Genomic DNA, 13786 nt, shown 5'->3' on the forward strand with positions numbered 1-13786 from the left:
CAGTTCTAAATGCATATAAAATGACATACTGGTGGTGGGTTTTGTCATGTAAAGCAGCACTGAGTATAGTAGTATATGCAGTCTAATGGTATTTCTTGTTTCTTTGCCCTGGCCCCCTCAAGGGTCTATGTTTCCGTATCCAGATTAAAGTAGTTGCTTTATTTTTGATTTGCTATGTTATTTTTCCTTTTTAATTTATATTTTTATTACTACTTAAAACTTTTCCTTAGTACTTTGAAACCTTACAATGCTATAAGGATAGCATTGCATTTCTCAAAAAAATTCAGGCCATGCCTGAACAGCCTGGCTCTCCAATGCGTCAGTTAACAAAAGTGGCATGACATAATTCTAGTTGATTGCAAGATTTTTTTTTTAGCCTGAGAATTTTCATAATGTCTTCACCCTGGAGGATGCCTGTAGAGAAGGGCCAAAAAAGGAACAGTGCTGTTTTAGCACTTAGTTACCTGTGCCTAAGAGGGTAAGATATATGAGGTTTCTCCGTAACAGGGCTGAACCTCAAATAGACCATTGCAGGGGGAGCAATTAAGGATAGGTCTGTCTGATGATAAAGCAGTTACATCTGTAATTATGTGGAGCCAGTGCCTTCTGGGTGGAGTGAGCCCACAGTGAGCCAAGCCAGTTTTCAAGGACATGTTGAGGGGTTATCTATATGGCCATTGACTGGAAAGTATACATCAGTGACTCCATCCTCAAAGAAAGATCTGCCCAGGCCGTGATATGTCACCCTTTCATCCCCGTGTTTTGGGAGCGCTCAGCACCCTCTGCCTCACGGTCAGCAAAGCTCACCACCATAAGTAGGTATTAATGTTGAAGTTTACCTGTGAGATGAAAGTCACTAGCAGACTCCGCTCAGTGACATTTTGTATATAACAAAAACTATGTATAAATACCAGAGTAGCGGAAACCAAGTAACTATGGTGGTGTAGCTTTGGCTCAGCTTGGAGGAGTTGTGGGATCATTTCTTTGTGTCAAAATCTGGTGTTGTACTCGCTAGTGGCATCTTTTCTTTCCTCCTCTGTGTAGGCGTCATCGCAGTGGTGATCTTCACCATCCTCTGCACCTTGGTGTTCCTGATCCGCTACATGTTTCGCCACAAGGGAACCTACCACACCAACGAGGCCAAAGGGGCAGAGTCAGCCGAGAGCGCAGATGCCGCCATCATGAACAATGACCCCAACTTCACGGAGACCATCGACGAGAGCAAGAAGGAATGGCTTATCTAAGCCCATGGGGACAGGGCCTGGGGTGGGATATGAGCTGGGCCAGGGTGGGACTGGGATGACTCTTGCAGTGGGGAGAGGACACTCTGCGTCGGACGCTTGAGCACACGTATGGTAAAAAGATCAGCACAACTGGAGGAGCAAGTGACAGGAAAATACCACTGAGACTGGAGGAAAAAAAGAATATCTCAAGCATTTAAGAAAAAATACTTTTTAATATTTATTTACAGCAAATTGCCCCTTCTGTATCCAAACAACTACAACAAAGAGCAGTTTTGCAGCTTCAGCATTGGTTAAAATTTTCAGTAATACCTGTCTATTTCTGTGTGTGTTTAGAGATGTTCTGGATACCCGCGATGAGAAACAGGGCTGGTTTTTTACATTTTTTAAAAGCTGTTTAAAACGTGGGTAGTTCTGTCCTGAGAACAAGTGGCAGACCTTTATTCCCAGCTTTGTGTTCCTTCATGGCTGGCCACTTCCCCACAGGCTGCCCTCCGCCCTGCACCTTGACCATATCAACATTCGTTTTGGTGATGTTGAACCGGGGGTTCAGGGCTGGGGATGGGATAGGGGGGTGAGGATTAATGCAAATCACACTCGCCAGTTTGTCAGCATCTCATCAGCTTGTGACAACCCTGGCAGGATCCATCTTCTTGACCCAGGCACTTCGTTGATTGCATACAGTTCTCATCAGCAATGTACAAATACTGTTATTATGACTATTAGTACTACCAGAGAGAACGATCATAAAGCACAGGAAGCTTTGGGGTGTTTTTTATTACTATTATTTTGTTGGCCTCTGAGGGAGGATGATGCTGTGTGAGTCTGTAGACCTAGTCTGTTCCTGTGTCTTTGGCTATGGTCCTGGTGACCCGAGGCACATGCCAGTTTAAACTCAGCTCTGCCTGTGGCTTATTGGCGTATACTATAATTAGACATAAGCATTGTAGTAGGCAATTAGAGCCAAATTTCGTTTGCTTCTGTTTCTTTTTTATAGGCTGTCACAGAAGTAGTAGTACAGCTCTAGTCAATGCATTTGAACCCGTGGACTTCACATAATACTTTTTTTCCAACTCTAACATAGCAGTTTATTCTCTGAATCCTTTGTTTCAGTCCCTGTGCAAGGAAAGCCTCTGCTGGCAGTGTTTCCCCAGGCAGGAAGGTGAGGCTAAAGAGGCTTGGAAACTCTGCCCAGAGAGCACGTGAGAAACACACAGCGCACAGTGGAGAGTTCCTTTTCAATACAGAGATTTACCTGAACTATTTTGCTGTCTTTTTAAGGCATTTTTAAGAATAGCAAGGCCAATGGCAAGTGCAGCATTGCACCCCACGTCCCGTCTGGGGCCAGGGAAGTTGTAGGTGTCACCTGAGAAGCAGGCAGGCAGCCTGTAGGAAAGGCAAAGGGGCAGCCTGAAGACCTAATATCCTTTGATGGCAATAACATAGCTTTAGCTTGCCCTCTGCAGAGGAGCTTGGTTCTCCAGTGGTCTGATTTGATAGGAATATAAGGCCTTAATGCGAAGTTTTTGCAGTAGAAGAGAATGAAGAAATGAATGTCTTGCAGGGCGTTTGCTGTGTGCTAAAAGACCAGAAACAATACCAATAATTTCCCTTTTATGCTCATGACAGCCTTAGATTTGCTTTATCTTTGATATTGCTGTGTTTAGTGTGCACAGATTTAATCCATTTTTCTGCACAAGAAAGATTTATTTGTCACCCAAATCTGCAATCTGCTACACTGAGCAGTGCTGGCATCTTTAATTTCCTTATCTTTTTGGTTTTATCTTTCATTATTCTAATTGATGCTTTAAAATTAAAAAAAAAAATCATGGAGGGGGACGAAAATATTGGAGTCTTACCAGACAAGAAATTTATAAGCACAATTTGTCAAACAGACAAGGCCAGATAGTTTGGGTTTTAAGGAAGGTGGCCTAAAATTCTCATTTGGATTCATTTAACATAGATGCCAGAGCAAATCAAACCCATTGGTTTCTTCTGTTTATGGATTTAGCATACAAAAATGTTGCCAGTTTCAAAAAAATGACTCTTTCTCAGGTAACATTATGTGGCAGAGGGGTTCAGGCAGGTGTAAAAATCACCTCTGTCACTCCTGTGCTCTGCAGTCTTTTGCCGTGCCTCCAGTATTAACCTCTCCCTCCCTTGTGCTTTATCGAACAGATGAGTCCTTATTCTTATTTAGTCGTGGGTGTAAGATAAGTCTCCGCCCCTTGGAGAGTATCAGCTTGGGATGTAGGCCGCACCACTGACTATTCATCAAAATACAATCACGGATGTCTTTGTAGGATTGGAAAGGCATTCTCTTTTCTCTATTATTTTATGTTTAATTTTATTTTAATGGCATTTTAGTCCACTCTGAAAAACATCCTCGCCTGCAACTTCAAGTCGCTAAGAGAAGTGAATATAGCATCATTTACAGAGGTTGCGATTTGGTTTGCAGCAAAAAGTTGCTTACTAATCGGAACTCAATGTCTGGGAGAAGGATCAGACTCCTGAGAGACTACAGTCCTCTGCTGCTTCCTGTGGGAGAGGCAGACTTAGCAGCCACCGTGCAAATTTGCCAAATGCTTCAGCATGGTACTAGTGGGGAAAGGTGGTTCAGTCTCTGTCCCTGACCTTCCCTGGGGAAGCTAGGGACAGTTGGCTGGGTTATGGTAACGAGGCCTGTCATACCTACTCACTGATTTTCTAAAAGATTACTGTCTGATCTCCCAAAACTCTGTAAGCAAGAATTTCTGGAAAACCAACTTTCGGCCATGGCACAAGCAATAGTTGTAAATTAGTGTCTTGTATTTGAAAAACAGGTTTTAAATTTCTGAAGTCAAGTTGCAAGCATCTGCCTCTCTCTGCTGACTGGGCGCCATGGACTTACTTATGTGAAGTTCATTAGTGCTGTGTTAAAATGTTGAGAATCTTCAGTCTTGTCATTCTTTTCATGCTACAGTCACTTTCAAAACTCCAGAGACTCTTGTAACTATTAGAATTCTCGTTTCGTCTTAAACTGGACTGTAAACATGACATTGTGGACTAGCAGCTGGTCTTTATATTTGGTGACTAGGTGAATTCCTGCCTGTCTGCTTTGTCTTTCATTTTTGAGACATGGCATATGTTGAATTATAGGCAGTGGTCTTTCAGCAGCCTAGCAGTGAAGCAGGAGCAGGTTTAGAGAAGTATCTTGTCTATTTTGCTAGCATTACGTCTATTCTGAGGATTTCTTCCTCTGCAGGCCTGTTGTGGAGGTTGAAACAACATCCACAGTTTATTTCACCCACTCTTATTTGTGCCAAAAATCCACGTTATTTGACAGGTACTATCCATATGCCTGTAATGGGAAGATCTGTTAGAGGGGAGAGTGGATCCAGCTTTTTTAAAACTCTGTATTTTCCCCAAAGAATATTAAAATAATCAGTCTTTTATCACCTCTTTTTTAGCTGCTTCACCTATTCGAACTGTGCAGGAAAATGCAGCTTCTTGTGTTGGTTGGGGAACCGAAGTGTCCCTGTTCTGTTTCTAAAAGGCTCGTTCCTGATTACACGGGACTTGATGGCAAAACAGACAGCAGCGGTGGGGAGAGCAAGACTTGGGCCGGGGACTAGGGCTCTCAGTGTTAGTGAAGTAACATAAGCAATATTTCAGATCCTCAGTCACAACACGCGCAGACCACCGGGTAAGGAGTTGTTGAGCTCTAAAGAGCCAAAACAGTGGAAAACTACTTTTGATGGCAACCCAGCCTCAAGGGGAGGTCTGCAATCCGGTCTGGCGGTTTTGAATCAAGACTTTTCACACACTGCTTATTCCGTATTTACTAATAGAAAATTCAGAACTATTAAATAGAAGTATGTATCTTTAACTGGTACTGGAGCATTTCTGCTTTGTATTTTTCTTGTCTGAAACGTTACCTATACCTTTTATATCTCTTCTAGCAGTTACCACTTCAAAGGTATGGCAGCATTTTAATATCGTGCTCTAGGTAGCATGACGTATGTGAAAGGATGGTCATCATAAATATTTTAGTAAGACTGCCAAAGCAGTGGTGTATATGTACAAGTTTATTGTAGTGATAAGAATTCAGTTTAAGAGTCTAGTAATAATTACATTTTAATGAAATCAGTGTCCTTTAATGGCAGATGCAGCTAAATTCTAGGGTATCTGTTGAAATGTGTGGCCATCTCAGTTTGACAAGCAATAGCTTTCAATATGGTTTCTCCCTTGAACGATTTTACATTCCAGCAAGCGTGGTGATCCTGAAAGGGTTTCATTTTTGAAAGTGGAACCTAAATTATGTTAATCAGATTTCATTATGCATCCTGGAAAAACAAACCACAAACCTTGCCTTCTAAAAGCGACAGCATGTAAACTAGAATGAAAGAAGGACAACATGTATGTACGCCTAATATTTCCTGTGAATGTCTTTCCTTTTAACTAAAGTTCTATTAGAAACCAGATTGGTAAATCAAAAAAAAAATAAAAAAAAAGAAAGAAATTCTAAATAGTTTTAATTACCCTACAGCTATTTCCTCGTGCTTTGTATATTCTGATCGTTGTCTATATTTTTTCCTTCCACGGTACCAGGAAATGAATTTGGAAAGGACAGAAGTTGGAAAGGCTTCTTAAGAAAAGACCCACAGTACATGAAAGAAAGGGACTTGAGAACGCAGTTACACATCACAAGAGAGGGTGCTAAAACCAGGGAAGATTTACCGAAGTGCAAGTCTGTTCCTCCTGCATCAGGCAGCCCTGATAACCTGTTACAGAGGAGAATCTTGGGCAACGTAAATCCGTACCTGTTGAGGTGGGCTGAGGGTCTGAGCATAGGGTTTTGGTAGAAATGGAATGACTGCCTTTCTGAGGTTTTTCCCTTTCTGATCACTTTGAAGACAGCAAGCAGTCTGCCACCAGTTCTGCTCACGTTTGTTATTGCAGGCTCTGTGGTATTGCCAGCTTCACAAGAGTTACCCACTACAAATGGTGGTGTGGGTTGTTTGCCTTCCTTTCCCACAGTAGCTCTGTCCTTTCCTTTATGAATGTGAGCCCTTTATTGAAGTTGTCAAGAAAAATGTATGCCCAGCTCGACAGACTTTTGTCTGTTCCTTTTAATAAACTACCTTATCAGGCTTTAAAAAGTTTTTATGATGTGAAGCATTTTATGAAAGAACTATGTTAAGTGGAATTGAATGGGAGAGTGTGAAATGTAGGCAAAGAAGCATCAGTGCAACAACCACCCGAGTCAGAGGGACTGTGCTTGTCCCAACCGGTTGCCCTGTCTACAATGTGAATTGCCTTAACCACCAACCCAAAGCCCTGGCCCCATCCAAGACCTTAACTTACTTTGTGGAACATAGAAGTCCTGCTGTGATGCCTTGTGACCATATTTTGACTGTTCATTTGTACTGACTGTTGTAATCCCTAGAAGGAGAGTCACACTTTCTACAGGAATATTTTTCGCTTACGTAGGAAAGCATAAAAGAAAGAGATGGGAGTGGAGGCTCATGTTTAAAGCCCCTCTGATGACTTTTGCACTGTGTCATGGAGAAGAGTCGGTGGTTCTTGCTGCCACCATGTGTGTTTCACTGCAGCCAGAAGTGCGGGGGTGTGCACGTGTCCACCTCGGAAATGTAAGGCTGTTCGGGATGCGACGTCTACAGCTCTTGGGTGATTACTGCCATACCATGGGTATATGGTGGGTAAGATTCCAAACTTGCTTCAGATCCAGGAGTCTGCAGTGCTAGCAAAATCAGTCACTCTTTATATTAAGTGCAATTTTGGAGATAAACTCAGAATTTGCCCTACAGTAGTAGGCACATATGGTGCCTCGAATGAGAGCAGACTTGGACCTGGTTACTGAAAATAATTTATTTAACAATCTGTAACACAGTTCTTTTAATACCCTACTTAACTCTGACTTTCACATATAAGCAGACTTCTTCTTGAAGCTCTATGCTCAAAACCCTGGTTATGCCAACAACTTAAGAACCAGGAAGAAAAGTGGCAGATTCGTGGCTTCTTTACAAAAGAAGTTTTTTTTAAAAAGTCACTTCAAGTAAGAAAGAAAAGTTTGGTATCAAGAGGTTCTTTCTACAGAGAAGTGTTTCTTTTGACTCGTTTTCTCTTTTCAAAACACCATATGAGAAAAGTTAAGCAATTATTCCACGTAATACAAAGCACAACCAGAACTGCTTCTGTGAAAAGGAGGCAAGATGTACTCTGCAAATACACATAGAATCATGTAATTTAGTGCATCCCGTTCATTTTGTGATGCAGCAGCTTCCACTAATGGCTACTTATGCTTCCACTGCTATTTTTTCCGTAATGGAAAAACATCTGGCTTAAACAACAAACATAGGACAAAATCGTGTGCCCTCTTTTTACCATAGATTAATGTTCTTGCTTGGTATGAATAGGGTGATAGGGAACAGCAAATGATTATTTCATCAGATTTCATAGCATTAATTCTGCTGTCTCCAAGGGTCAGAGGTGTACTAACACCATATTAATTATTAGAACATAGAGGTATTTCTACTGATAATATTAAACAACTGTCATTCTGGATTCTAGCAAAGGGCTGCTCTAAGAAATTCTTATTTATTGAAAACCCATGTCAAGGCAGGTAGATGACATTTTCTGGCTAGTAAGAAAAGCAAATTACTGGAATGACACTGCAGCAGAAACCATTTGAGGGAATATTTCGCATGCTGAACTATACCAGAAAGAGTTTCCTCTTGCCCTCCGGTTACAGACTTGGGCTAGGTACAGTGCTGTGGCTAGTCATATACCACCATGTGTGCATTGCCTTTCTGGCCACAATTTTTGAACTTCTCCCGTCTTTCACATGCTTTAAAACAGGCCGTTGCAACAATACAGCTGAAGACGTGAAACTTAAGCAAGCTGCTCTAGGCTGCTGGTGAGCGCACAGAATCACAAGTCCCAAGGTTGTCTTCTACCTGCTGGTCTGTCCTTGCTTCGAAGACAATTGTCAGATGTGTTGCCACCTGTCCCTGTCTGTTGTCCCCTTTCACCCATCTTACAAAACCACAGAACAGTCCAGGTTGGAAGGGACCTCGAAAGACCTTCTGGTCCAGCCTTTCGTGGGAAAGGGAGCCTAGCTGAGATTATCTATCTACCATCCTGTCCAGTCACGTTTTTTTCCCCACTGACACCATTTTCAGGGCTGTAGGCTATCAATCAACAGGCTCTTGTTTAAGACAGACTGAAGGAGTCACTGGAGCAAGTCAACAAGCTCTTGAATTGGCCAGAAAGTGATAAGTTTAGATGACTCACGTCAGGTGGAAGCAGGCTTCATCTGGAAAATTTCTAGCCCAGCAGCTCTCCAACATTTAGTCATGGCTTTGGTTAGCAATGGAGCAACCAGCCAAGTCTGTGTGTTAGTTTTTTTAAGCCGTGTGGAGGTATGTAAGATAAATAAATCTGGCTGAATAAAGACAAGGTAGCCATCCCCTGTATGCTGATGTTTGTTCTCTAAACTGCACATCCTCATGCTTATGGTTCGTGTGTCACCGAAGAAGTCTGACCTTGGCACACTCAATAAATCATTCACAAGCTGGCCCAACAGCCCCGTACTGCTTTGCCTTAAAAAAACTCCACCGGGTAAATGTTTCAAATAAATCTATGGTTTGCCGTCATAAAGCACTGGACACGGTATCAGCAGCTAGTTGTAATTTATTTCTGTTATAAAATCAAGGTCTGGCTGCACAGTTTTCTTGTGTAACTAGCACTAATATGACCTTTATCCGTGAAACATGAACTACTGCAACAGGGCGAGGTAGCAAAGAGAAATTCCCTTTGCTGCACACCCTGAAACACAACGTAAAGTCCCTTTTGTTACAGAGCTCCTGGTACGGGAGTAAGATCTCTGCACGCATGTAACATCCCCTTCTTTCCAATCCCCTTACCCACCGCTCCAAGGCCAGCATGGAAAGAAATTGGCTGACAGTTCTGGCGTATTTTCCCATCTCTTCCTCTACTTTAGAAATGTTCCCTCTCACCAATAAATTCATCGCGTCTCGCTATCATCTTTAAACTCCTTCCCAGCAATACTTGCTGCTTTGACCGAGGTGAAGCCTCCCACCTTCCTAAAATGTGACTGTTGTAGTGGGAGAGTTGTATGCCACTAAATTCCTGTCTTCTGTCATATTGGCGGCTGGGTTTTATCTGTTTATAGCACTTGGTGACTGAAAGTGAAAGTTTGGTTTCTGCCATCTGCAGCATTATTTTCTAACTTGTTTGTGTTTGTTCCAAAATCGCGGCACCGTCTGGCAAAGAGAGTCTGAAAATGAGGCAGCTGCACCTCATGCCATTAAGCGTGCTCACTTTCTTTTGCTTCATTCAAACCTTCCCAAGAGATAACAATACGAAGATAAATGTCTAGCAAAAGCCAGCTTCTATTTTCCTTACTGCCACGAGATGTCAGAATTAACCCTCAGCCATCCCTTTCCTTTGTGCTTTTGTGGCACATATACGAGGCTACTGGTAGCCTCCAAGGAAGGACACAAAAATAGTGACATTATTAAAGCCTCCAGCGGTTTTAGTCTCTCAGAGTTTTAAAGGTCCATCTCAACAAGCGCAACAAGGCAACCCTCTTACAGATTTCAGTTATTAGCACATCCAAGACAATTCTCACCATTTGTTATTAGAGAATTTTATTTTCATTGGTCCAGCATCTCAGAGACAGGAAAAAAATGCCTCTGTATTTGGAGTACCTCAGATATTATACTCACCCCATTGGAACTCCTCCATTGTGTTCGATCTTTTGAAGCTCCAGCTACGGAAGATATGGGATCAGAGTCACTTGAATACAGGAGGCTAAGGCATCCCTTGATTCCCATTAACTCTTTGAAGCACCGGGAACTGTCTTTCCACGAACCCGCTTTGCGTGGTTGATCTCGTTCGTACACTGGTAAGGAGGATCTTTTCTTTTGCTCTGCTCTTCAGTGGATCAAGACCCATCAGTGGGCTGGGCAGGAGCCACATAAATTATCTTCAGTCCTGGTGAACCGAACTATGCGTTGAACAGCTCGAGTCCAGAGAGTTCCTCTGATACAGCAGCGTGATTTGGCACAATGTTCCTGAAAGGCTTCAGCTCCTCGACAGCCCTGCTGCTCCATTTGACTAGTGGTAATTAACAGAAGCCTGCTGGAAATGATCTGTACTGATTTAATCCTACAAGCGGATGCCAATCTTAACTAAGAGCGCTTCATTTCATGGGGATGAAGTAGATTCCCCCCTCCCCACCCCCGCCGACTACGGAGTGCTTGGGCTGTGCTCAGTCGGAAGCTTCTTACTGACGTATATAAATAGAGATATAGAGATAAATAGATATTTTTATGGAGATGTTTTATAAGTGGCCTTTACTTTGTGCATGGTAATTATTGCCAGACTCTTCTTATTTAGGAGCTACAGAGCGTCTGGGTCTGCAGTCTTTAGAAAGCGACCAGCTGTCTCTGTTGCAAGGGGGACTTGGGACGCGGGCTTGGATTTTGATTTTTATTATTCAGCTATAATTTGCATGGTTTGGCTTTGGGTTTTGTCTCAGTGTCTTATAGTTTGTTTTCTTTTCTTTCCTCATTGGTTCTCTGGCAGGGACACATTGGGCTCAAGCAGGAGCTTATTTCTCAGTCTTTGAGAGATGGATTGAAGCCATCGGTGCCGTATAACACTTCAGAAACACCTGCTTTGCGCAGCCCATGATGTTGATCAGTGTGAGAGCCTCAAAACACAGTTTCTTCAGCAAGCTATTGGGGTTTTCACGGTTTAGTGAGGTGCTCCTATTTCTCCGGCGTTGCTTAGCAAGACAGCAAGCTAGCAACAGCTGGGCTATGGGTATAGCCTCGTGAGCAGGAAAAGGGGTCAGCAGAGACTAGGACACGAATGAGGGTTCAGAAGTAGGTTCATAAATGTAGCAGTAGCAAAAGACCGTCAAAACTGCTACTGAGGCAGGTCACTTTACTTCCTCTTTTCTTTTACTCTTTTTTCTTTAAATTCTCTGTTTGTACGCCACGTGTGAGTAACGCGTCTCTACCAGCCAGCCAGCTCTCAGTAACCTGGGCTCTTGGTTAGAGGCAGAAATGCAGTTGTGCTTTCCTATCCATCTTGTTCCTGCTGCTGCGGAGCGCTCTGTGCCCAGGAAAGGACCAGGGCCATTAGCTACCAGGAAAGCAAAATCAGCCTCTCACCGCTTCCCTCCAAATCAGGTTGAAAGCCAATCCCAGGGTTATGTGCCTACAAAGCTGGCCCAATTTCCTGGCAGGTGAACCAAGACCTTGTCTGTTTGCAGTTATTCCAGTCCACAGGTTTCTTTCTTGAGCACAATTTTCCCGTGGGAAGCATAACCAGGATGTGACGGTTACCCTATTTAAACAAAAATGTGTATATTAAAAAAAAAAAAAAAATCCTAATCTGAAAGTATAGTGTATTTGAGATTCCTCTGTTATAGACATTTAGTCTACAGATTTATGGCTACATTTGCTATGTTATGCTTGAATAAACATATAATTCATTGAAATACACAAGACTGATAAAAGTAATATGATCTCTTTAAGGAGAATAAACTGTTTGTAAATTTATAAAGAGTATAATCTGTTAGGCCTTATTTGAAGTATGTACTGTGGTTTGGTAAAAGTACAACATTAAAAGAGCCTTGCCAGATGCGGACTGGTTGGGTGGTTTTGTGTGTGTGTGTGTGTGTGCGTGTGTGTACAGTTGTTTTTGAGTATTTGAAATCTTCATTTAACAAAAAAAAAAAAAAAAAAGTTCTACAGGCTGGGTGGGTGTATGAAAGCCTGAGATGATGTGCAAAGTGCCCTTCAGATTTCTGTGTACAGTGGCTCCAGGGAGGGGAGAGGTGAATCTGTTTTTCTGAATAACTGGGATCCAATTTTGTTTGGAAATGAAAGTGGCTGGTAGCGCCACCGACCGGCTGGAGATTTTTAGAAGAGGATTTGATAACATTGAGTAATAGTAAGAATTCAGACCAATGCTGCCACTGCACATCCAACTGGTGTTTATTTAATGGGGGAAAGACCTAAGGAAGCTTTTAGGCCCCTTCAGAGCAAGAGCAGGCTGCAGTCATTCCCTGCACACCCCATACCCATCTGTCCTGTTCGGACAGAGTGTATCCATCCCTGCCCAAGACACGCCGCATGCATTTGAATAATGACTAGTATTGCTCATGAGACTACTCGTTAGGGGAATAGACATCCTAGAGGCTGCTCTTCCTGCAGGCATCCTCCTGCCTGTCCCCCAGGCAGACCAGCAGGAGCTTTGTGGTACATGATGGACTTAGGACATCTGCTTCTGCTGCCAGCTGTCCCTCTGTGCACAGCCCAGATGACACCTGTGGGTACTGAAGACATGCCAGTGCTGCCTGCGGGACAGAAAACCATGCTCCTGTACACATGAAACGCTGGGTGCTTGCACTGATGCAATGGCCTGCTGCCTCATTGTGCAAGATTTTTGGGTTTCCTAGCGAAAGACCTCCGCTGGCGCCTTGTTACAGGTAGCTCTTCCTCCCCCAAGCCTCTATGTGAGCCCTTCCCTGCAAATCAGCAAGACAAAAAAAAGGTCTGCCCGGGGATTTGAGGGGACAGCCCTTTGGTTTATTAATTGAATCTCAGGAGCTGCCTTCAGCCTCTGAGCGATGTAGCCCAGGGTAGGTCAGATCAAAGGTTTTGTCGTGCCCAAAAGCAGATGCCTAGGGATGACGATAAGGAGGTAAGTAGATCGCAGAGTATACTTGCGATTCGTCCTCAGAAGAGCCTCTTGGCTGCCAACCGTGTGCAGTTTAAGGACTTTCTGGGCCAGAGGTGTTTTTATTTGTTTAGTCATCCCTTTCATCCCTACTCGGCATGTGGTCGTGCAGACCAAGTGGGATCTCCTCACAACTCTGGTCGTTTCAAAACAGCCCATTGCTGTGCTATTTAATTTAAAAAAACAACTAGCAACTGAGCAAGGAGGGGAGTTTTTGTCTTTATCGCTGCTTGCTAATGAAACAGCCTCACCATGTCTTAAAGCAGAGATGCAAAAGAAATTTTTCGAATCCAATTTGTGCTCTGCACAGTTCCCATTACATCTCTGCACGTGCCCATAAATACCACTGCGTTTTATAATGATACACCGAGGACAGAGGGCACAGTCCCGATACCCAGATAAATCTGCAGCCCTGTGTGAATTGACTTCTGACCAATACTTCCCGCCATCACCTAACAAGATTTGTAGCTTGATCCCACGTTGCGTGTGTATTAAAGAATTATTTTTATCCGTGACTTCCTCATCTATCAGTGTCCATGGATAGTCATGTTTCTTGTACGAGAGACAGGCAGACGCTTTGCTTTTTGGAGCTGCCCGCTCTCATCCCCCTGTTTAAAGGCAGGCCCCCGGCAGCATGGCTGCAGGCTGCCTGACCCTGCCGGCTTCAATCTGAATGGCCGCAGCTTTTGGGGGAGAGGGAGAGGTCCCCCCCGCCCCGAAAGCTGTGCAGTGTGAGCTGCCCAGGGAGACCTGCTGGGATGCCC

General features: G+C 43.4%; 1 protein-coding gene across 1 annotated transcript in view; it reads left to right on the plus strand.

The window, feature by feature from the left end:
• Positions 1–11899, plus strand: part of CNTNAP2 (contactin associated protein 2) — a 1163712-nt gene extending 1151813 nt beyond the window's left edge. Inside the window, exon 24 of the mRNA XM_063325644.1 lies at positions 1045–11899. Within this exon, the coding sequence (XP_063181714.1) occupies positions 1045–1244 (200 nt within the window). The 3' untranslated portion in view covers positions 1245–11899. The remainder of the gene's footprint in view (positions 1–1044) is intronic.
• The last annotated feature ends 1887 nt before the right edge of the window (positions 11900–13786 follow it).

This window comes from Chroicocephalus ridibundus, chromosome 2 (assembly GCF_963924245.1).
Source record: "Chroicocephalus ridibundus chromosome 2, bChrRid1.1, whole genome shotgun sequence".
In the NCBI taxonomy this organism is placed as follows: Eukaryota; Metazoa; Chordata; class Aves; order Charadriiformes; family Laridae; genus Chroicocephalus; species Chroicocephalus ridibundus.